Below are 25,785 nucleotides of genomic sequence, written 5' to 3' on the forward strand. Positions count from 1 at the left end.
ATGTTCAAGTTTAGCTACTTGGGAAGCTAGACATTTTACATAAAATGGAAATAACCAAGTCCAAACTTGAATAAATAAAGAATGAAATATATTACAAGTTTGTACCTATTCAGTTGGAGATTGCTAAAATCTGCAAAGATAACCAGTATTTTCTTTATTCCAATAAGAAAAGTAACCCCTATTTGGTAACCATGTTCAGCATTATAACTTCACTATATATACACACCATCAAAACAGTCGTAGCACGTTAGTATGATTGGACCTCCGATCTAGAGGCGGATCCAAAATTTCTTGAACATGGGTGCACCACTAAGTTTTAAAAAAGTACTAAGTGAGAATTGATCCCTATTTCTCTCGGTAAATAACTCATCATTCAACTAAGTGCACCGTCCAATCTTTTTGGAGCACGAATGCCAATAGATGATATTACATCAATTCTAGATAATATGTACATAAAATATTTAATTTGACGGAGAGACCATAGGTTCACGTGTCTCATGATTTAAGATATACATCCGCCCCTGCTCCGATCATACCTTTAAGCAACATAAATGGCAGGAAATAGACAGGATAACTAACCAAAGACAGATGGCTACTAGTTTATAATACATTCTAATACCTAAGCAAATGAGAATAAACGATTGAGTCGTCATTCTACCTATTTTCGATAATACTAGAAAAGCATGAATTCCATCAACTATCTTCAACAAGTCAACTAGTTACAGCATTGAATAAAGGATGCATCGAGGTATTCCACATACGTCGAGCATTTTAGTTCTACTTGTGGGGTATTGAAAAAAATGCTAGAATGCACACTAAGATTGCAATGGTTCAGCATTGCTGAGAGAAGCATTTGATTAGCATAAGCACAAATGAGATCAAACAACAATGTGAGGATTAAAGTAACTGCAATTTAAGTCAGGAAGACGAATAACATTCTTATTAACTTACCAAATGAAGGGATACAAGCTTGAAGCAGACACTGAGTACAATGCAACTACACTAACAAAAGTTGTACCAACTAAAGAAATAATCTATTATTGCTTTTCAGAATAGATACGTACGAATGCATTCTACAAATTAAGACCAAAATTTACCTAAAACAACAAAACGGGATATAGATTTACCCAAACACTGCAGGAGTAAAGCTTCAAACGCTAGCCAGAAATTAGCTGGACGAAGTGCACGTATTAATTCCATCCTTGCAGTCTTTGGTGAGATCATTAAATGTCTCAATCTGCTTTTTACCTCTGAAGAAAACTTCGGTATCAACTGAAACCCTCATGTACCCATCAAATTCAACTGGATTCCCGTTATTAAGTTTTGCTGTCTCTGCATACCACTCGCTGTTTTCATCCCAAAGATCTTTATATTCATCAAGGAAATGCGTTGAGTACTTGTCTTTTAAGGGGTCAAAAAAGGATGTATCTGGTTCATCCGTTGCGATATACAGGTTCCTTCCATCATCGATCTTGTCCTGCAAGGTAGATAGTAAAGACTCGGGAGAAGTATCTTCTGCCAAATGTGGCCACATTTCACGATTCCTTGCCTTCTCCCCCCTTACAACATGAACTGAGTCATAATCCCAATTCAACCTCGACGCAACAGCTGAAACAATGTCCATCAACCGTCTTGATTTCCATACCAGATGCCATGGTCGTTGAACGATAGATTCTGTTTCACCCTCACATACCCTGTACCAGTAATTATCTGGCTCTACGGAACCAAATTTCCTCATAATTAAAGTATCCTTCACTTCAGATAACTTCATCGGCGTAATCCTAAAATCCTCCACAAGATGGAGACCTAATCTATCATTTTTATGCCATTTATTCCAATCTGACCAAAACTGAACCTGATCAAGGACGGACGCTGAATCCTTTAAGTGCTCAAAATCAAAGTAAAACCTGAAATCCTTTCCTTCCTCATCCACACCAGATGAAGTGTAAATCTTGTTTAAACAAATAGTTAAGTCCATTATCAACGTCCTGTTCAAATATTGAGCCTCACCCAACGCACACATGAAACTCCAAAGATAATGGTTCATGCTCTTGCACCTATCTCCACCTCCAGAATAAATCAAATACTTACCACTACCGAATGAACTCTCCGACTCCACCACAGGAAGTGAGTCATTTACAGCTTCCCCAACTACAGGCAAAGCGATATCTTGTCCCTCTATCTTCTGAGGTGCCTTCTCAAACCCTTCATCTAGCTTAGCAGTAGTTCTGTCCGACCCTCCCTTGTTCTTTCTCTTCCTCTTACGAGCATTTCCACCGGAATGATAATCACCTATACTGACCACATCAAGCGTGCAGTTCTCCGATCTAGAAACCACAAAAGACCGGTAATCCTTATAAAGGGAAGCAGTCTTCCCTTCCTTAGGCCTAAACCGCCACGCCATGTGGCAGGAACTATCATTCGACCCTCGAACTGGCTTCCCAAACCGGAAAAAATGTATGTCCTTAAACTTCTCAATGGCAGCCCTCATCAACAAATGAAACACATCCGGGTCAGTACAATCAATGGGATCATCCGTCTTGCCACGACAATCCAAGTTATCCTCAGTTACACTTTCAGTGCCAATAGCCATCGGAACATCAACATCAGTGAGGTTTATAAAAGTCGAAAACACGGTCTGATTAGGACCAAGAAAGTCCTCACCAGTTCTCACAACAGTATCATCAGCCTTAAATGTAGCATTGGATTTGGAAGTAAGGAAATTAGTCATCTTTGTTGAAGGGTGGAATAAAGGGTCTTCAGGCTCATAAGTTGCAGCAATTATAGTGAAAATCAAAACCCCAACTACAAATATAGTGAAACACAAGTTCCCTATCATTGCCATTGCATTTTGCCCCAAATTTTCTGGCCTGAAACTTCCACTCCTTGACAGCAAATTTGACGACCGACCCATCATTTTTTCACTCTTTTATAAGCTCACTATAACACTTAAAGCCTCAAACACAACAAGAACGAAATCTGTAAATCACAATGGGGCAATATATTAAACTACCAGTTAAACAAATGACTAAAGGGTATCTGAAAAACATGAAATTTGACAAAGTAAAACCAAGAATTCATAGATCTGAGCAAGTATAAGCAAGAATTGACTCTGTTAAAACTAAAATTATGAAGAAAAAAAATACTATCATTGGTTTACCTCATACAGCTTGGAGATTGTCACTGATCACTTGAAGCTCAACATAGATTTCAGAACTTCTGTTTTATTCTCTCTTTCTGAAGAGTAATCAATGGAGTAAAGCTGCTTTATTTTTCTTAATTTTAGAGTCAAGATCTTAGATTTTTAAAATGTGTTGGTCCATTTATGACGTGGACGGTTGGGATATTATAGGGTTATTAAGTTATTATGATGTAAAATGCGCCCCGGGAATTTGGCCGCTTCATTAAATAAATAAATATAAATATTTTAATGGGGATAAAAATTGTGTACACCGACAAAAAGAGAAAATGATAAAACTGGTCCCTTATACTTAGGATAAGTTTAAAGTAGTCACTTAAATATCTTTCAAGTAGTTATGGTCCTTAAACTTTGTCAAAAATGAGCATTTCTGGTCGCTTTCAAATATTTAACAAACTTTACATGTTAGATTTAATGGGAATTATGGGAAACTAATATATTTAAATGAAAACTCACATCTAATGGTGTACTTAATGTTTTTTCGTATATTTTGTGTCTGGTACAATTCTTTTAATTACAATCTTTATTATTATTATTTTATCTATTTTCAATAAACCAAATTTTTTTATTTTTGATAAATTTAAAGGATCAAAATTGCTCAAAAAATATTTAAAGTATTACTTTGAACCTACCTCAAACATAAGGGGCCATTTTTGCCATTTGTTCCAGACAAAAACATGGATGGTCGAGATGTGATTAGCGAATAGAATGAGGGCCCTAAATCATGGCACAAATTAGTGTAATGCGTGTTCCAAAATTTGTTGTGTTCGAATAGTTATGTATTTCTCGAATAATTTTAATTATATTGGTTTTTTTTTTTTGTTCAACTTTTATATTGGTTTTTTTTTTGTTCAACTTTTATATTGGTTTGTAGGCATGTGCAACTTTAGCAACAAAATTGAAATAATCATTATAAATAGAAACTTTATTATAATATTTTCGAGATTTAAAATCATAAGCAAAATACTCTTTTACATTATTCACGGGGTTGCATCTGTTCTTTCTTTCTTTTAAGGTCAAATACATCGGTGACCTTTCAAATTTACGCACCATATTTCATTTTGACAACTTATGCTCCAATTTATTGAATACTTTTATGTTTTCAAAAATATGTTTATTGATCAATTCCACTAACTATTTTTATAAGTCAATGTGTGAAGTTTAAATGCAATTGACGTGACAATGAAACAAAGATGATGGTGTGACTTAATATCAAACCTATATATTCGTTGCGAGATGAGGAACTAAGAGAAATTAAAAGAGGATTTGTTCCACCTTTTTAATACTGTTGCAAAAAAGACAATGCTCTTTACGTGAAGGGCAAAAAAGAAAAAAACAGTTCGATACATAAAATATTCTGCATTCATGCATGGTTCGAAAAAGGACGGCACCAAAGTACACAAAGCTCTTCACGTGATGATTGGTTATAAATTGTTCTTGAGAAGGGAAGAAACATTTTAGTGTAATCTTCTTGTACTTTCTCACAGAAGTGTGTCTTTTGCATATGTCGACTATATATATGTATTCTTTTGCTTGGCTTCTTTTCATTTTTGTTTATTCCTATTTGTCTTTAAAATATTTTCAGACAATTATTTATCTTTAAAAATTATTTATCGAAAAGTACTTTTTCTCATGCCATTAAAAAATAAAAAAACAATTCGGTGCTTGAAGCAATTCGCGTTCATGTAGGATCCGAGAAAAGATCGCACCCCAAAGGTGTGTCATGTAGACAGCCTACCCTAACGCAAACATCGGTGGCAAAATAAAAAAATAAAAAAAAATGAAGAGCAGCAACGTACAACTAGGTGCAAACTTTACAAATGAGTGATTAAGTTAGAGATGTACAATGCTCATTAAGGTTAATAAAATGAGTGTCACCAACAGCATGTACTATCTACTAGCTAGCCATATGGTCTATGCAACTCCACATCTTTGCACATAAAAACAGGCAGAGGAAGAATAGCTAATTATAGTCCATTTACATAACTGCTTTTCCTAATCTCTATACAGGTTTATGGTAAGCTTGAAACAATCTAAGTATTCATACAGACTGCACCGTTGAGGGTCTATTGGAAACAGCCTCTCTACCTTCACAAGGTAGGGGTAAGATCTGCGTACACACTACCCTCCCCAGACCCCACCTGTGGTATTACACTGGGTTTGTTGTTGTTGTCGTCATACAGACTGCACCTTTGAAGGGGTACAAGATGAAGCTCTTAACTGTAAACGACTCATGCTCAGCTCCATACTTCTATGAACCATGTCTTGTAACAATCTCTTGGCTGTTTCAGCGGCTTTATCATTTCCATTAACTTGTGCTGCAAAGTCGTATACGATTCTCTCCAACATGGAGGATGAGAACTTGTTTTCAGGAGGAGAGTCCCGAAGCAAGTCCAAAAGTGTTCTCGCTCTTTCCTGAGCTTGAGGTGTGCCCTCTGCAGTTAGCCGTAAAAGGCCTGGAATAGCGCCTTCTTTGAGGATCAGCTCCCTGTATTTGTCTCGGCTGCTTTGACATAATGACAGCAAAGCCCCAACTGCATGTTCTGTGCTGACGAGTGACCCATCTTCAACAGTCTCAACTAGAGTCAGTATTCCATTATGTGCATTTGTGATTGCATCTCTTCCTTCCTCAGAATTAGAGAGGATTTCCAATAGGGCTGTGGTTTTCTCGGCAAACTTGGAATACTTCTTGCAATCTTTGAGGAGATTCATTAGCGGAAAAACTGCTCTAGCATCAAGAACCAACTTGGGATCTTCTTTGGTTGTGGAGAGATTGTGGAGGGCTGTTACGGCGTCAACTCTTCCTTGAACAGTTCCTGAACTCAGGATCTGCACAAGAAGAGGTCCAACTCCAGATGCAGCTATTGTCGGTTTGTTGGTTGCAGCAGCTGATAGTGTCAAAATAGCAGCAGTTGCTAGCTCTTTCAAATTGCCATTTTGGAACTTGAGGAGCTCCACAAGAGGCGGGATGGCACCACATGTAACTATCCGAATTTTGTTTCTGGTAAATTTGGAAAGGAATATAAGGAGATAAGTTGATTATCCTTGAATCAAGTGAGTAATACAAACAGGGGAAAAGCACAACGAACAATGATGATATATATCCAAGGATAACGAGGGAGCTGTTAAACAAACCTACAGAAAGGTTAGGAGAGGCAGAGAGAAGTTGGACATTCTCTTCATATTCTTTACCTAAGGAGGGTGTCGTTGACATTAGAATCATGAAACACATTCATTTTTATTCTTTCCATAAAACCACAAAAAGGGGGGAAGAAGATGTATTCTACAAAAACAGGATGACAGTTTTCAGTGAGATACAAAAAGTTGCAGAAGCTTACTACCGTAGCAAGCAGCTAAAAGATCCTGACCGTATTCTACCTTTCAAAATTTTAACCAGAACACAGTTTATGAATCCCATGAAATTGTAGTCATTGCACATTAAATGGAAAACTTTTTCTTTTGACTGCAAAAACGGCATTGATGAGCACAAGTTTAGCTTTAAATGCTCTCCTACTCCAAAATCCTCTCTGCTGCTTCACCCAGAAAAAGAAAGATAAAAGACTATTCAATCATTAGATAGGTTTTACGCTGCTGGTGGCCGTCCAGCAGAAATTGGAGACAAAAGCAAAGATTCATTTGGGCCACACTCCAATTACACCTTTTAAAACATGAGAAGATGCAACACTAAAATGCTTCTAAAGATAAAACCTCAATTAGCCAATGGTGTATGTGTATCTCATTTTGAGAGAAATGGAACATCCTTTTTGGCTTAAAAGTCCGTAGTCTTTCCCATATCATCTTTCTTCATATGAGTATTATAGTCGGCATGGCAGCCCAGTTCATATACAAAAGAACTCCACGCCTCCATCTCAGTCTACGCCAACTCTTTTTCCCTATTTTGCAAGGAGTCTAAATTGATGATGTTATCATGACATCTAGGTAACAATAACTCATAACAAAGAAATAGTCATACATAACATAAATTTTCAGCAAAAAACTCGGTGGTTCTCTGACAATTAATATAGCAACGTTCATGGTTTCGAGTAGCTCTTTCTTTTTAGGGCTGATATCTACTGGCGACCTCTATGGCTGGTTGCTATTTATTTTTTTAATAACAGTGGTACCCGGTGCGGGCGCCTCGACTAAATCCACCGAGTACCTGCTACCTCCCACCAGTACATGCACCGGGTACCTCCATGGCTGGTCACTATACTTGTTCGGCTTCTTGTATAAAATTTCCAACACATCACACCAAATGTTTAATCATGCTTCCTACAATTACAATGTTAGTTTGTCAAAGTGGAGATTATATGACTTTACTTTCTTTTTTTAATAAACGAATCCTCGAGGCCAATGGAGCATGATACGAAACTCAGTGGATAAGGGGCGGGGGTCCGCCCCTCTACCCTTCTCCGTTTAAATATAAGGCTTTTTGTCTGCAACAAAGTTCGAACCAATAATGTGCGCCTAACCCACACATCAAAGGTTGCGCTCTTGCCATTAGACCAAAGCGGTGGGGTTTGTATGTCTTTACACTAAAGCCACCACCTTCATCCTTTAGCTTCTTCTCATTTCTACAGTAACAAATGTTTCCAGACTCAACATCCAAAATTTTCAATTTTACCGGGGAAAGTACAATCTTCCCTATCTAAATCATCACAAGAAATTACTGTTCTCGAACTAACTCATAAAATCTTGAACAAACTTCAATTCACATAACAAATATCCACACACATGTAATTATTTCCCAACAGAGGTTAAAAAAGTAAAAGAGGAAGAGTTCAACAATACGAACCGTTCATTACGGGAGGCAAGATTGAGGAGGGCTAATAAAGCAGCTTCACGAGCTAGAAGAGAAGAAGAAGAAAGCTGAAGCATATCAACCAATGGCGGAATAACGCCGGCGGCAGCAAACCGGGAACGAGTCTTGCCGGAAGACGATGACCTCCTCACTAGTTTCCTAATTTCCTTAGCTGCCTCAATCTTTTCCTTTTCTTCCACTTCACCCCTCAATCTCTCTGCAATTTCTTCTATTATATTCTTGTTTTTTTTGTTCCTTTTTATCTCCTCTTCATTGCATTTTTCTTCCATTAATGGCTCCTCTCTTACCATTTTCAGACACCCTTTTGAGCTCGTTTAAAGGGTATGTTCAGAATTTTACAAACAGATGATGTGATTTTGTTGATTTTCTTACAGGTGAAGATCTTTCAGGATTCAACTGTTGTACTTTTGCTTTTGGAGGTTGTACGTGCCGTGACTCCAGGGGAAAAAGGTTCTCTGCATTGTCATTTTCATACTTTGCCCATTTGGAGTTTGCATAGAGTCTTGCGTATTCTATGGTAATTTACATGCACCCCCCTAAAGTTTAAACAAATATATAACACTACCTTTTACTTAGGAAGTAACGCCCTATCTAACCCAAATTTTACTTGATAGCAGGCAAGTTTAAATAAATAAAATGTTTTTAGATTTAGGATAATCTTAGCGTCATATGCATTATTTATAGGGGTTGTAAAGATTGAGATCATGTAATTCACGTAGTCTAATTTCAAATAACCACGATATTGTCGTCAAATTTAGCTCAATAATGCTTATATTAATATACAATATCTTCTTAGACATGAAAATGATTCATCTATGAAAAAATAATAAGTATATAAAAAGTTTAACTTTGGCGGTATAAAAAATAATTATTTAAATATAATTATAGGTTAATTATACATAATAAGTGGAAGTATGGAATTAATAACCTAAAAATTAAGATTAATGTTATTCTATAACTCATTAAAATATACTGATATTACAAATATGTCACTACATTAATAGTGAATACTTATATGTTAAATTCAATGATGAAAACTCAAGCCGCCCATCTGTATGAATTCGGACGACCGACTCCGAATCGCCTATAATTTTGCCGGCTCAACAAAACGACATAGGGAACAATAATCATCACTTCGCTATGATCGTTCCTCATTTTTTGGCGTTATAGGGTCATGAAATTCCGTATTATTCCCAGATTTTTGTGTGATATAGCTCACGTCTATCTCCTTGTAGTGGCCCTACTCTGAATTAAATAACTATCCTAATTTCCACCTAGCAAATTCAAAAACATCAATCAACTATTATAATTTTTTTTTTTAAAAGAGTCTAATTTAGGGGCGTGTGGTGTGATTGATTAGTATGAATTATTGATTGACTGATAGGGAGACGTGTAAAATGAAGTTAATACATTTGGAACATTTGGACGAAAGAAATTAAAGGAAAGTTGCTCCAAGTATACAAACAAGGAGGCCAAATGGAACACATTAATGTGTCGATCATTATTAGGAAATAAATTATTTTTAATTTACTTCCTTTGTGATGTATTCTTGATTGAGTCAATAGAACGAGAAAATGTCTTTTTCAATTACTTGATTAGGTTGAAATTACTATGGAGGGTACTTAAAATGCCAAGAAAAGTAGTCTGCAAACCAAAGTCCTAACAAGTATGTGGTTGGATTTTATTGTATACTCCTTATATTAATATTTCAGTCTTAACCGTCACTTTTATGAGTCAAATTTTCGAAGAATAATTTCAGCCACATAACTATATTAAATTAATTAAAGCTGTAGAATTCATTGCGATTATAGCGAATAAAGTTCAATGACCATACTAAAGATTAATCCCTTTGGAGTTTGGAAGTGTGATGATAAAATTAGATATTAAATTGGCAATTTAACAGGGATAATTCAAGGAATTTTTACCTCTTATAATAAAGGTTAATACTTTATTTATTTTAAATAAATACCATTTAAAAAAATTATATTCTATAGATACCTTTTAATGTTTATAGCAAAATATCTAATTTTGATTACCTCCTACCCTTAAGCCACTAAATACGCTATTCAGTTACGCTATTTTCTTTCTCTCTCTACTTTGATACATGTCATTCTCTTTCCCCATTCCCTGAAAAATTATTTGGTATACCTATACCGAAGACTTCTCTGATTCTACAAAATACAACATCACCTCTGAATTCTGACCATGATGGCATAATTGCGGGCAACATCGACCACTTTAGGAAGACCCATGCCTAGAATAATTTAGGTGTTTGCTGCCGCAGGAAGCTTAAAGAATCGGAGTTTTATTATGGCAATAATTTGGTGAATCCAAACATGGTTGCGGGGAAGCTAAGGGCTGACCACGACAGTTGGATTGTTGTTCACCACTTTCGAGGCAAGCGAAACTATCAGTTTTTTTACTGTACAGGATGCGTGGAACAATAAGATTCAGGGTTTATGCTCGACGGCGGACTCGCCGAAAATTAGGGTTTGTTCTTGAACAAAAACGACGGAATTTGAGGTTGAGCAACTTGATTTTCTGTTAATATATTTCAACGTATTTTTAACGTATCACGTAGTATTTTCATGTATTTCATTGGATTCATTGTCTTTTTTTCATTGTAATTCAATGTATCTCGTTGTATTCCATGTATTTCATTGTATTCACTGTCTTTTTTTTCGTTGCATTTCAATGTATCCCGCTGTACTCTATGTATTTCATTGTATTCACTGTTTCGCTATATGCCATGAATGTATTCATATATTTTTTTAATTAATATAATTTATGTATTCAGATGTATTATATAATTTCTCTGAAGATTGCTATGTTTTTGGGGTATTTTTCGATTGAGAATCTTTTTTATACAAGGAAATACAAAATTTGTGTATTATAATTGAGTTTGTTGAGTTATATTAGGAGTCTATTATGTTAAATGATTCACTTTCCGTTTAAAAATAGTGTAATCCCATGTTTCACGCCGTGAATACAGCCGAATACAATAATCTGTCCAGCTGTAATCCCATGTTTCACGCCATGACTGCAGTCGAATACACTCGAATACAACAACTGATTAGATGGACTTCCCTGATTCACGCCTATTTTTGCTATTGTATTCATGAATACAGTAGCTTAAATACATCTAATACATTTTATAGAAACAGAAAACGTATCTACAATCCGTAATATAGCAAATGGTATCTATAAATAGCTAATTATCACTAAAAGATAGTGCTTTATGAAAATTTTCCATAATTCAAATCTCCTTTAACCTTTGCTAGATAATTAAAGGAAAATAATATTGTATAGCCGTTGTTAAAATAATAGTCGAAAAAATATATATTTTTGTATATTACATTATGTATGTTATATACAAAAATTATAAAAAATTTATATACTTTTTCGGCAACCGAATATAAATACTTTCTTACGCGGGCTAAAAGTGATAATACCCGACAATTAATTAAGGCTTTCCTTTCTAGCCTAAAGTTTCATTGGAAGTTGCAGGATCCATTAGAATAAAGGGAATTGTGATATTTGGTACAAATCTATGACTTTGCACAACTACATATATTGGTAAATGGTTTGGTTACCTACCAATCACACCCAGTTTATATATTAATTTGGTCAATCTCAAAGAATTCATAACCAGTTTTTTAACTTGATAAAACCCCTTCTCTCTCCCACGAGAGGAAAAAAAAAACTTTTGACTTTACAGAAATTTGCACTTATTTTTCTTTTTCTTTTTTTTGGGTGTGTGTGTTGGCGCGCTAGTCAAAAATTAACCATAGTAAATAGCGTAATTTGGTTTTTGATTTGGTGCAAACACTAGTTTAGTTAATAGATTGGTGCTTATACTTTTGAATTTCCTATGTCAGATGGATACAACTAGTTTGGAAGATATGTTTGTATTTTGAGATTTTCCTACAAAATGTAGCTGAATGTAATTATGAATGTACTATTCTTAAAAGGAGTCCTGCAATTTGGAGTGTACTGATATTCTTAACATTAGTCCTAGATGTCTAAGTATGTCAACTTACATTGCAAATACTTTGCACCCGAAGGACTCTTGGTATAAGAGATAAAGGATAATTAATCCCGAGATTAAATTTAAGATGAGTTTATCCCATATTTGGATGGGATAAAATCATGGTATAACTAATCCCGGAATTGTAATTTTTTTTTGTCCCTATGAAAGCGTGGATAACTAATCCCGGGATAATTAATCATGGAATAACTTGTTTCCCAACCAAACAGACATGAAACAGTTCAATTTTTCCCTGACCAGAATTAGGACAAGCTCATGCTTTGTGGATGTCATTTAATCTGGCATCTCTTCTACAAATCCAATCTTTCATCATTTTCAATAACTTATTGCAGCTCACATGATAATCAAACCTTTAAGGCTTTAACTAAAAATAAAACCAACACAAAAAAAAAAAAAAACACAGCAAAGAGGAAGCACATCAGATTTTTCTCCAATCCCTTCTGGAAAATTTAGCACTGCAATATCTAGTGCATCCCCAGAGTCCCAAGAAATGGAACGAGATGAGAAATTTCAAGATTAGAGAATTCTTGCTGTGAATTGCAAGCATGACCACCAATATTCTCAAAATTTCAACACAACAACAAGAGATTTTCAAGTTGTATCAATTTGCCCCCACAATATACCACCAATAATGCCGCAATTCGCTTTGCACCAACCACCAATTACAACAGTCCCATAAAGTTAAAATCAACTTTACAGGTACAAAGATAAGCGCGAAAGCAAGATGTATGAAAAAGAAAAAACCCTAGAAACCTCATTGCTTTCAACAGTCCTAAAATCCTACAAAAAGAAGAAATATATAGGGAAGAAAAAGTTTTAACTCTCACGGTTAAGCTAATAATGCTGAAAAACTATTGAAGGCTATCAAGTTTTAACAGATCCCATTTCGCATATATCTGCCTCAACCAAAAATCTGTTGCTATCAGTTACAGGAGGATTCACCATTTAAATCCTCAGTTCCAAGCAAGAAGAGATACCTTGGTGAAGTTCTTTGGTTGGCACCCTTCTAAAAATTTACAGTCAGCCTGCACACTTCTTTCCAACATTTGGTGGAACCATTCTTCCAAAACATGTTGCATCTCTAAAAACTCCAATGACATTTTCATTCCTTGTTTTTATGGTTTGCAAAAGAAAGGAACAACTCATCAGTAGCTACTTGGCCAGTTAATCTGTGAATGCTGAGGCCGCTGATAGACATTGGCTGTTGGTCCTACCATATCAACTGGACCGGCCATAGTTTGAGACTGCTGCATAAGTGGGTGAACAGTTGATGCTGTAACTGGTTGTGCTGGGTGATAAACACCAGCAAAGTTTCCGTGTCCAGGTTGATTGGGTGTTAGAGCCACTTGACCCTGAGGATGATTATAAAAGGAACTTGCTTGCAAGCTAGATAAATCTCGATTGTGCGCATTAATCCACACACCTGAGCTTTCACTCTGCAAAAAAAGTGATGTTGCATCTAAATCACATTCCTTCAAACATATAGACAGAGATGATAAACATTTTTTCTATAAAGAGATGAAAGGAAGGAAATCAATTGGCCCAGGTCAGGGTCAGGGTCCCCCTGTACAATGCTATTTCACAAACTTAGATACCTTCAGGGGAAGAGGACATCGTGTCATGGTACAAGATATTTAATCACAGATAAGGAAACTTAAGCATGACTCTTACCAACCACTACACCAAGTTATTTCTGGAGCCAACCAAGTTAATAAGGCAAAAGAAGAAAAGCTCAACAATAAATTACATTTAGAGACGTCAATGAGGAATGCTCCTCAAAAAAATTACATTTAGATATTGAAACTGTTAAATCTGTTTCAGAAATGTGGATTTCTTCCCTCAACCAGATTGCAGAGAAATACCAGTGTTCAATTAAACAGCTTACAAACATCACTACTACAATATTGCCCTACGCGAAATTAGTCTCTATAACAAACACAAGGAATTTGTAAGTACCTCAAACGGAGTGACGTAATGAATTTCTGTTTTTCTTTAAAAAATGTTCATCCAATTTTTAAAACCAAATCCTTGATAATGTAGCTAATATGTCAAATTTTGAAACCAAAGTACAAACAAGCAATCAGTTCATGACAAATCATCGCTGTTCAGCAGTTAGCTCTCCACTAAAATCACAGTAAAGCACACACACTACTGGAAAAAGAAATGGTCAGGAACCAATTTAAAATCTATAGTGCAGCTTTCCCTGCGAAAGATGCAAAAATTCATGAAGTACTGCAACTGCCCATATGGCTCCTCAGATTAGCAGATTGTCGCAGGGCAACAGCGGGTTTATTTTGTAATCTTGTAAAGTGACTTTTAAAAAATAGATTGCCTATTTAAGTTATTGGAAAAACCGCGTACACATGCCGCCAACTTCCACAAGCCAACATCTAATCCCTCAATTAGCATACACTTTGCTAGGAGTCCAACTGATAACACTTAAATTATAATATAGTATCATGGATATATTACAGTTACAGATGAAACTAAGATCAAATTCAATTTGACAAATTAATGTACTCCAATTAGAATTAGACTTCATAAGTTTTTGGCTTCAACTCTTACCAGCCCTTATCACTACAGCTCAAAGCATTTCAGACACTAAATATGCACAGTTTTCACTATTTTCAGCAATAAAGATGCACATATTCTCAGGAAATGATTCAATGGGCATAAAGGCCAAAATTGCTAAGAACAATATATAGACCAACCTGTTGTCCACGAACATAGACGTTACTATCCTGGAACTGAGACGCAGAAAGATCCTCATTGGGAGCAGGATTTCCAGTTGTTGTAGCTGAACTAGGGTTATAGTTGACAGGAGAGGATCCATATGGCGCATATGTGCCAGGCACTCCAATGTGAGCTGAATTTCCCACATTAGCTCCTGGTCTATATTGCGAAAGCGAGTATCTGGCAGCAGCTGATGGTGGAGGTGGATATACACCGCCAGCCTGAGGTTGCTGGGAAAAGGCACCATTGCTTAATAATTGATGGATGGCTGTTGGTGGAACATAAAGCGGCGAAAAGTAGTGACCATATGGAATATAATTCGGATGATAATGGGGCAGATGCATCCCTGCAGCCTGCCGAAATACAGGGACAGGTTGCTGTGGTACAGCTATCGAACTCTGCATAAGCCCAGCAGCTTGAGTCACAAGTGGCGTCGGAGCGGCAGTAGATAAAGCAAGAGTGTTCCCGCCCTGCAGTACAATCAAATAAATATATAGACGCACAATCTTAGTTGTGGGTCAACTAAATTAAAGCATCATAGCAACGTGATATCCCAAAACTAAACACTTGTTGCCTGCAAATTATTTATAAAGCATAAGCGGTATACTTTCCAATAGAACTACTTGAATATCACCATAAGACGTTAAATCGAGATTTATCTATCGCAAAGGACAGAAAGGCATCCAAGCAAATGACTTTAGTGTATATTGAGAAGTAGTTGAATATATTTACTCTTTACTCAGCGGCTCAATGAGCTAGGAGAACTCATACAATATTAAGGGAAGCATGTTCTAGTGAAAGGAAATTTTGGTTAGCTGACAATTTAAACAGCACTGACATGTGATTTATTAATATCTCTAATCTCTTCTCTGGTTTATCCAGAAAGAATTTGCCTGAATATGATTCACTTCCGTTGCTACATTTCAGATTGTAGAGAATTGACTTCTGTGTTCATTTAATAAAGCTAAAAATCAACCAGACACTAATTGTGACTCGAGTATACAGGGAAAAGAGAGCTTTTCTAGATCTTTAGCCAAGCACCAGTACCCTAACCCTTAGCACACACTTTTCTTCCCTTCTCCTTCTGCTTATCTTTTTCCCCACAAAATTAGAGACAAAAATATAAGCCTTAAATCAGTTAAGATGGATGCCAACCTCTTGAGAAGATTGAGAAGTTTGTGGAGGCACAACAGCAACACCGCCATTGTAATGAAAGGGTGAAATGCGGCCATCAGTGTCAGCACTCGAACGGTAGAATTGAGCATAGTAGTTTGTTGGGTCAATGGGTTGCTGAACCTGAACAAATGGATAGCTGTAACAGTTCTGGAGTATAATAAGTAAATTTTCCTAGCTTAACCACACAAATGCTTAAAAGTATATCGATTATCATTGAGATGTTTTAAATATTTTTCGGAGAAGTAATTGTTGTTAAATAGTTCTACAGCCATCAATAAGAAACAGACACAACCAAATAGCACGTGAATATCCTAGGTCCCTGCTACTCAAAGTTGAGGTAAAGTCAGTAGACATTGAGATTCGGTATTCAATCAAACTGCTGCGATGTTTAAAGCACCCGTTTGAAAATTTATTATACTAATAACAATTTGAAGCTTCAGAAAGTATTTTAATGACAAAATAGGTATACAAAAATCCAGAGAACGAAAACCTACAAGGAAATTTGGAAGACGAGAAACATCTCGAGGTTGAGATTCAGAGCTTTCAAAGGGAGCGAGCTGATTGCCTAACATTGGAGGCACAAAGCCAAAATTATAGTTGGGCGATGTATGAACAACTGAATATTGTTGGCCCGCCTGCAGAGTCTCTGGCTTTGATTCACTGCACTCCGGAGCAGAGGATGAGATATCATCTCCTTTGGCAGAGAAACTCTCCTGTCCATGTGAAGGTGGAGGCTGATCAGAATAATCAGTGTCCTCTACAGCTGTTGATGCATTTTGATTACTGCATACGCTCATACAAAAGAAAAATGTTAGGTGTGAAAAGCTAGAAATGGAGGTGCAATTATAATCATCATAAGCATTCAATTTTGATTTGGAAAGAAAAGATTCCACCAAGTCCAGAATTAAAGAACTAAGAGGCAAACATGCTCACACACCAAAAAACTGAAAAAACGGGGGGAACTTTCATAGCTACAACAAGACCCGCTCCCCCCCACCCCACCCCCGAAAAAAATATTTCACACAAATATTTAGATTTCTATGTCCACAACGATCATTTCTAGGAGAATAGAGCCAGAAAAGAAGAAAACAACTTAAGTGCAAAAAAAATAATTAACTAAGCAGGTGGATTATAAGGTTGAAGATTGAGCACTTAAACGAAAAGACTAAAGCTCATGTCACTTAACACTTTAGGGCACTGAATTTTAGGTAATCAAGTTAAGTCTAAATTACTCCCTTTATCTAATTAAAGTGTCCTAGTTTGACTATACACTGTTCTAAGTTGAGGCTTGAAACTTTTGCATTTAAATATAAGTAGGCTGAAAAAGGAGGGGAAATATATATATATATATATAAGTAGGCTGTGGTCGGAGCTTTGGCCCAATGGTAAGAGCGCAGGCACGTCACGGGTACAAAACCCGCCAACAGAGAAAAGCCTTGTACTTACGAGGAGAAGGGTAGAGGGGTGAGCCCATATCCACCAACTTTCGAACTTGCGCTACAGCCTTTCGGATATGTGTGTATGCGCGTGTGTGCGTGGGCGCGTGTGTGTGTGTATAAAAAGGTCCAAAATGGAGAAAAGAATAAACTTATGAAGAATTTTACTAACTTTATTTAGGGAAAAATAGGGTCCAGCAATACCTTAATTCTTTTTAAGTGGACCCAAAGTAGGGACAACCTGGCACAAGTCAAAGTAGGAAATAGTTAAACTATCACACTGGAGTGGGACAAGGGGAGTAGAGGAGGAATCTGAATCATCTATCGATAGCACATTTTAAGTTAATCCTTTAAGATTACTGTTGAAACTGGAACTGTGAAACCAACAGCCTTCCTACAGATTCAATAATAGTTACGTTTTCTTGGTTGATAAGTATAGATATACTAGTAACTACTGCAAAAGAACTTGTCCCATGAGGTGATCATATATAATTCTAGCTTATGATTTATGGTGTCCCTTCCATTTATAAATGCACCAACCAAACAAAGAACACATTTCCCTTATTCACTCCATAAATGAACAATATAAAGAGAACACTACATATATCCGCCAAGAGGATGTACACTTCCCTATCTGTCAGCCAGTGAGACCATATGTCAAGAACAAAGGAAAGGGATATGATGAGAAGCCAGCAAGCAGGAGATCCCTAATTCTAATCATCTGCATTATATTTCCCGCTTAAAGATGATTAAGCTAATGATAACTAAAAGCTTCCTAAGTAATAGGACAAGAGAGGGGAGCAGAGAGAGACAGAAACCTTGGAGGTTGTTCACTTGCAGCTTCTTCAACGCACTCAGAATCTTCAGGAATTGGTGGACTTCCGTCATGCTCAGGAGCATTGTTTGTGCTTGTAACCAAACTAAAGCTAGTGTCGAAACTTCCAAAACAGAATCCAAGTTTTTCAACCTCATGGACGTGAAGGTGGTTAGGAATAATTACATGCTCAACATCTGAAATGTGTGATTCCACTAACTTCTTCTGCAGATCTGCAGTATCTTCTTTTGTTTCGGGAACAACAGCAGGAGGCTGCAATAGTGTATTGACTTCAACAGAGACCGTAGAAACAGCAGACGAAGCAGCAGAAGCAGCTGCAAGAGCAGACCCCTGAGCTAGATTATTGCTTACAGGCTTTGGCTTCCATTCCTTACAAGGACCTGCTGTAGAAAAACATAGAGAATGACAACACTAAGGTTCAAAATTGGAACAAACACACAAAAGAAACAAAAACTATACTGATCCAAGCAAAAGGGCAATTATCTACACAGAGATCAATACCTTTACCAGTGTTATTAAATGCGAAAAGCACAAAAAAGCTCTAAGTACCATTGGGGCTTTAAGCGCAAAGCGGAAATAAAGTGTGGGCTTTAATGAAGAAAGCCGCAAATGGAAAAAAAAAAATACAAATATGTATGTGGAATCAAGACTAATAATTATAAGCATGAATAACAAATATATGGGCAAAGAAATTGAAAGAAAAATAACGATGATGTGACAGTGAAGTGCCTGCTAAGCGAAGCACTCAACATGTTTAGCGCCTCGCTTCAGAGCTTATGCGTGCTTTAAGTGCACCACTGACCTTTACAAGGCGGTATCCAGTAAAATTTACTAATGCCAGGGACCAGATAACTAGCAACGAGCCAACATTCTATTTCGAAAACGTGAACATTTCTGTTGCACTTAAAGATTTCTGGTGAATCAAAACATTTTGATTTTTGGAAAGTCAAGCTTGAGGCCTTGAGCTAAGTTCCAGCTCAAACTATCTTTTTTATTTGTGAACTGTTCTAAAAATAGTTAATGTACATTTTTTTTGGGGGGGGGGGGGATTAAGAATGTACATTATGATATAGACTCGGCAACTAGGGCTGCCCCCCTCTCTCCAATGTGCAATGGAGGTCACCAACCTAGGACGGGCCTTATTGACCACCCATTGAGCCCATCTATATACGTATATGTATATTAAGAATATAAATCGGGTAATATAGAAATATAAAGTTAAAACGACAACTGGAAAAAATTAGTGCTTTTATTATGAAGTCACAATGTATTTGAAAGTATCCAGAAAGATGCATATAGTTGGATGTCTTATATCAACACACTATATTTTATGATACACATAATAATATGAAGTATACATAAAGCAGAAAACCTTCATGAAAACATTACATTTTATGATACACATAATAATATATTTTTAACAAACATAAGCAAACAAAACTCAATTTTCCACTAGCAACTTGTTTAATTTATGTTGATCTCAATTTCGGCTCATATGACCAAATCAATGAGAATTTATTTGGTTAATCTATGTAAAAGCTTCTTTTAATTCTTGTTGTTGCATGAAAAGCATATTTTTTATGTTTCTTATGACAAGAAAATTGAAGATATATCTTCATTAATATTCCAGAAGCATGTACTCTCTATTCCCTGTTGTGGCATGTAAAAGTTTCTTTTCATTTCACAAAAGCGTCCAAGCCAGAATGCCACATTCTTCTTTTTTTCTTTGGATAATCGTGCAGCTCGATTAATTTCACAGAGTATCTGCTACTTCTCACCAACACAGATACCCGGTGAATTTATCTACTAAGGCTTGGATAATTGGGAAGACATTACCTAATATTTTTTTGTCTCTATTGGGATTTAAACCTGAGACCTCATTGTTCTCAACCCACTTTAATGACCAATAGGTCACACCCTTGGATGCTGCTCCACTCATTTTTCTTCAAAGTTCTTCGTAATATATGTTGTTTTAACAATGTACGATCTTACCCACAAGCAAATGTTCTTGTGGGAAATGGTTGCTATGTTTCTTGATAAATTGCATTACGGTATTAATAAATAAGGCAGCCTGGTGCACAAAGCATCTCAGTTCAGGCAGAGTCCAGGAAAGGACCGCACCCAGGAGTATGATGTAGACAACCTATCCTAACACAAGCATTAGTGGATAACATCTTTAATCTCTCATCTATTGATGAAAAAATATTAATTCTCGCCACCATACTAGGACTTTGCAGATTAATTCATTTGTTTCTGCAACAGCAAGGTAGTACTCCCCTGAACATTTAAATGTCTATTTCACTTTATTGATTTAAAAGAAAATTTCATAATATGCTCGAACCCAAACATTTAAATTTTGAAACTTCATAGTTATGACACAGATAACTAACCAACAACAACAACATACCCAGTATTATGCCACACCGTGGGCTATAACTAACCGACAAATTTTTATTTTTGGGTTGGGCAGTCTGCTTTACGGCTTTTACCAATACCAGGAGATATGGTGCATGTGAATAGATATAGGTCTTGAAGATTTCTAGTTTTTTGTTATATGAAAGAAGATTTCTAGTATTTTTTTTAAGAAAGAAGATTTTTAGCATTCTACTCTATTCTAATACACCATACCATTTGATCGCTACAAATTTCACATAATTTACAGTTAATCCTAAAGCTGAAACCTAGGTGAAATAGCAGAATTTGTTCTGGGTAGATGGATCAACAAAAGAACTGGTTCCTCTTCGTTTTCTTGATTAGGCTCTTCGTCTAAAAGTTACTTGAATTATAATTCAAACTTCCCTTACCCAAGTACAAAGGTAGAAGAACATTATGCAGGTAATTATGAGGCAAAAACCAAGAACTTCAATTATCAAATTAAGCAGCAATAGTAACATAACACTAACAAAATCAGTTTGGTAAATCTTTTGAGAAGCTGGGGCATTAAAAGCAATATTCTAACACAGATCACACTGAATTACTATACCTTTTTGTGGACAAATCGTTTGTGATCGATTGTTGTAATTAGATGAAGGCCTACTAACAGAAGAACCACCATGGATTGAAGAAGCAGTTTGCGAGAACTCTTGAAGTTGATTCTTTCCAGGCCCCTGAAATTTGCTTGGCATCTTCACTTGTACATCTGCGCTTCCAGTATCAGACTTTGCTACTCAGATGTGAGGGGAAGGAAATATATAAGCGTCAACGCACATAACAAGTCCGTCAATATAAAAAAATAAAAGAAAAAATAAAATATGATTATACTAATGATAACAACTATTCTATCAAATAATAACAGTTTCATATTATAATTTTTCTGAGAAGGGACAGTTTCAGACTATTAAGTCTTCAAAGCATTTACCAGTAGTCTTTTTACTCCCATTGGAGTTTGAAGAAGCACGTTCAACTGGAGAATGCTGGCTCCCAACTTCCCTTCTAACTGTGCCTACTACACCAGCGGGTCGTGAATCTTGAGATGGCAAGAGCACAGGATCTGAAGCTGAGAGATGAGCTCCTGATGGAGGTGGTGAAGATAGAGTTCTTGAAGAATTGACAGAGTTTGGCCTCCTCTGCCCATGAACATCCCTGTTTCCCGTAGCCACTTTTGGGATTTTGCTTGCATCAGCAGGAGTTGTCTGCACACCAGAGCCAGCACCTGCATTTGCTTCAAATTGTTTAATTCCTCTTCTTGCAGATGCATGAGCATTTTGTACAATGATGTCGCTCCCGGAAGCTAGCCCACTAGGCCCATTAGTAGCGGCGCTTGATGAGCTGAAAAAACGTAAAGAGAATTAGGGCTTCAAAATTATGGGTGTTTGGATAAGCTTATAAGCTGGTCAAACCAGCTCATAAGCACTTGTTAACAAAATAAGACCACATAATCTAGGCAACCAAAACCTAAGAGGGCATCTTTTGTAACATGTGAAAGGTTTTACCTTGGCAATCCAAGATTCCAAGGTAACATGCATATGAAACAATGCCTATGCAGGGAAAAATCCATAAAGATCAATACTACCTTGAAATATTTTTTGCCTCAACATTAGGCACGGAAGATAAGCCGACACTCTTGTCAAGAATTTGATTGGTCACATTTTCTTTCCCATTCTTTCCAGCACCTACATCTGACAAAACATACACACGTAAGTATGAGTGTTTCCCATTCTTTCCAGCACGTACATCAGACAAAACATACACATGTATGTATGAGTCGGTAATGAAAAAGAGGAACATAATATCAATCAAAAAGAAATACAAAGGTTCTTTCGATGAGCTAAATGGAAAGGCATCAAGACTTAAGAGTGAAATCAATTCTTTCAAAACCTGATAGCACTCGGAAAGCCTGAATAAGAGCTTAAAATCAGTTAAAATGTATCTGAAATAACAGGTTAAATGTGTAAACAGAGTGACAGATTGTAGATTAGATATTTCAAATCTTAGAAACCAGAGTCTTTTGTCATTCAGCAAGAAGGGACATCAGAATAGATGTAAAAGGAAGTAGGTTGAGTATATTAGAAAAGATGGACTACTAAATTAAGATTCAGAAGAACACAGATGTGGAACCAGGGGTCCAGGGCTCTGCAGCATCCTGAGAGACTACAACAAATGCAGGAATATTAACAAAAATTTATGTTTACCATGTGAAACATGACGAGAAGTCAAATTTCCACGACTCCCTTTGTTCCCCCTGCCCTGCGTGCCGCCTTTCCACTTTGATTCAGCAGATTCCTTGATTGAATTCTGAAGCTATTAATGCAGAAAGAGCAGGTGAAAAGGTCTATGGCAACCCAAAACACTTCCGCAGTAATTAAGTGTTTATGAGAAAACAAAGCAATTTAAGCAAGGTGCTTATACCAAATTGGATTAATCCATAAGTCCTCTGAAAAAATAAACCCATTTGACATTCATTAGGTCTTAAGAACCAAAGGGTGAATGAATTCTGCTAAGATGCTAAAGCATAATGGTTTTAAATCAGGATTTTTTTTTTATAAACAATGGCTTTAATCAGGACTACTATGTGATTTTCTTCAGCAGAACAACAAGGTAAGCTGCAACGATGATTACAGCAGCTGAACAGAAGATGGCATTTGCAAATGCTGAACAGCTACATGATTGCAACAGGTTTATGGATATGGCAATTCACTATTATTTCAATGTTATAGAGAGCGATCACATGTTTGCAACTCAGTTTCTAATTATACCTCCTTTTTTCGATCACGCTTCCTTTTAACTTCATGGAATGTATCTGCAAACAAACCGTAAAAGAGGTTAGTAAAGAAACTTATTTATGTCACCAACGCAAGGATACCCAGAAAGAGAGCACAAGAGGCCATTCATGCTCCCTATAATGTGAATGCCACATTTCCCTTAACAAAAAACCTGTGAATTACACATTTCTCTTAAAAGCATTAGACCAACCAACAGCCTATTCTACAATAAATCATAGCTACAAGATGTAATTTTTAACCCCAAATCAAATGTAATCTGCTGCAAAATCTGATCTTTGCCTGCTCTCCCCCCCCCCCTCTTCCCTTCTTACGGGGAGGGGGGAGGGTGATTGCATCTATCAGAAGTCTTCTTTTTTCAAATACCATAACAAATTAAAGGCAGCCTTTTTACACATATGCCCAAAACTGCTTTTAAGTGCATCCTTCAGGAATACCAAACAAATTGAAAACACCAGAAAAGGAAAGTAAAAACCAAAAAAGAGTAAGAAGAAGAAAAGATGAAAAACAAAGGCCAAAGGGACATGAGAAAAAGAAAAAAAAGAACCGACTCAATTGAGTAGGAGGCACACACATGCAAAAGACCAAAAGGAGAAAAAGTAAAATTCAAAAGAAAAAGTCACTCATAAAAACTCATTCTATCAAGTAATCAGAAGCTAGAAACAGATCACAAAACAAAGCAAACATTCACACACAGAACGCTTTTAACTACATACACAAAACAACACATAGAGCTACACACACACATATACACATTGACATATATGTATATAAAGGGAGGGAAAGAATGGACCTTGAAAAAGGAGTTTTTGAGCAGTTTCGTTGGGATCCATAGAGCATTCTTTGAGCATTGCATATATCTCATCTTCACTGTGATTTCCAGTGATCTCTTTTATATTCTGGATCGTTTTCCTCACACTGCTTGGGATTGAAACCCTAGCTCCTACTCCAACAACACCACTGTTACCACTCTTGCTGTTGCTGCTCATCTTCACCACCCCCCTTAGAACCCCACAAATATTCTTCCTCTAGTACTATATGTATATATTAAAAATATAGATTCCTGTATATACCTAGCTATATCTCTCTCTATATATATGTCACTCACTGATGTCGGGGAAGAGAAAGAGAGAGAGAGAGAGGAAGAGAGGGAGAAAAGAGAGTGATTGATTTTATTTTGGTGAAATATATAAAGACAGGGGCAGAAGGGTTCTTCAAGTAGTATTTTGTATATGTAATATTGTTTTCTATTTTCTATTACTATTTTATATTTTTGGGTACGAGTTATAAAGCATAATTAATTTCGAAATAAATTTGAGATATTTATCCAACTTTTTGTTGCGATAAAATTATGGTATAATTAATTTTGGGATTAGTTATTTCGAAATTATAGTATTATTTTTATCTCTATAGGAGGATGAGATAACAATCCCGGAATAATTAATTCTTGAATAACTTTTTCCTTTTTTTGCTTTTGGTCATAGGGCATATTTGGTATTTGAATAAATTTTTATTTTTCCTATTTTGCATTCTTTTTACATTTGATTTCGATCAATTTTTTAGCAGCGAATTCAATACCCAGATTTAGGTCATTATACGATTTGGCTTTTTTGAACGTAAATATTTTTTAGATACGAATGATCTATTATAGTCTTTTGCATGTGTTTATAATTTTATTAGCTTCTAAAGCACGTGATTTGCACGTGCATCTTGTCTAATTATTCAGTACGAGATTTTGAATATTCATGCAAGATTATTACAATACTTTTTTATTAATCATCTATTTTTTTCTTTCACTACCTAATCTTAATATTTTTTCTATTTTGTATTTTATAAATTTTAGTCAACTTTGAGTAGCGAATTCAAAACTTAAATTTAGGTTATTATAGCGTTTGTCTATTTCTGAGCTTAAATATAAAAAAATTGTTCAACTTATGAGATGCAAATCCACAACTAGATTTAGATCATTAGACCGTATAGCTTTATTGAGCTTAAATATTTTTTTTGTATACAAAAGATTTGTCATAATTTGTTTACATGTGCTTATTAATTTTACTAGTTTCTAAAGCAGGTGATTTGCACGTGTATCATGTCCAATCATTTAGCACAGGATTTCAAATATTCACGTAAGATTATTACAATATATTTTATTAATGTTTTATTTTTTTTTCACTGATTTATTTTAATATTGTTTCTATTTTATATTTTTTTTACAATAAGTTTTTATTAAATATTTAATTTTTCTTTTACTGATTTATTTTAATATTTTTTATTTATTTAAATTAATTTCGGTCAATTTTTGAGTTCTGAGTGAATC

General features: G+C 35.9%; 3 protein-coding genes across 5 annotated transcripts; all 3 read right to left on the minus strand.

Annotated features, from left to right (window-relative positions):
- Positions 1–912: 912 nt before the first annotated feature.
- LOC104231634 (uncharacterized) lies at positions 913–3,316 on the minus strand. Its single transcript, XM_009784661.2, has 2 exons — positions 3,161–3,316; positions 913–2,979 (listed from the first exon to the last, which is right to left on the minus strand). The coding sequence occupies exon 2, from the start codon at positions 2,915–2,917 to the stop codon at positions 1,169–1,171; it is 1,749 nt and encodes a 582-aa protein (XP_009782963.1). The 5' UTR covers positions 2,918–2,979; positions 3,161–3,316; the 3' UTR covers positions 913–1,168.
- Positions 3,317–5,023: 1,707 nt separating this feature from the next.
- Positions 5,024–8,648, minus strand: LOC104231635 (U-box domain-containing protein 3). Its single transcript, XM_009784662.2, has 2 exons — positions 7,995–8,648; positions 5,024–6,200 (listed from the first exon to the last, which is right to left on the minus strand). The coding sequence occupies exons 1-2, from the start codon at positions 8,309–8,311 to the stop codon at positions 5,375–5,377; spliced, it is 1,143 nt and encodes a 380-aa protein (XP_009782964.1). The 5' UTR covers positions 8,312–8,648; the 3' UTR covers positions 5,024–5,374.
- Positions 8,649–12,689: 4,041 nt separating this feature from the next.
- On the minus strand, positions 12,690–24,641 carry LOC104231636 (GBF-interacting protein 1-like). Of its 3 annotated transcripts, none has more exons than XM_009784666.2 (11): positions 24,262–24,641; positions 23,445–23,488; positions 22,881–22,989; positions 22,262–22,367; positions 21,608–22,017; positions 21,233–21,388; positions 18,233–18,632; positions 16,473–16,761; positions 15,958–16,098; positions 14,781–15,272; positions 12,690–13,505 (listed from the first exon to the last, which is right to left on the minus strand). In XM_009784666.2, the coding sequence occupies exons 1-11, from the start codon at positions 24,455–24,457 to the stop codon at positions 13,215–13,217; spliced, it is 2,634 nt and encodes an 877-aa protein (XP_009782968.1). In that variant the 5' UTR covers positions 24,458–24,641; the 3' UTR covers positions 12,690–13,214. The 3 variants fall into 3 exon arrangements, with proteins under 3 accessions (XP_009782968.1, XP_009782966.1, XP_009782965.1); XM_009784664.2 differs by having other exon boundaries at positions 18,233–18,629; positions 21,233–21,412; XM_009784663.2 differs by having other exon boundaries at positions 21,233–21,412.
- Positions 24,642–25,785: the final 1,144 nt, after the last annotated feature.

The sequence above is a fragment of the Nicotiana sylvestris genome, chromosome 7 (assembly GCF_000393655.2).
Source record: "Nicotiana sylvestris chromosome 7, ASM39365v2, whole genome shotgun sequence".
In the NCBI taxonomy this organism is placed as follows: domain Eukaryota; kingdom Viridiplantae; phylum Streptophyta; class Magnoliopsida; order Solanales; family Solanaceae; genus Nicotiana; species Nicotiana sylvestris.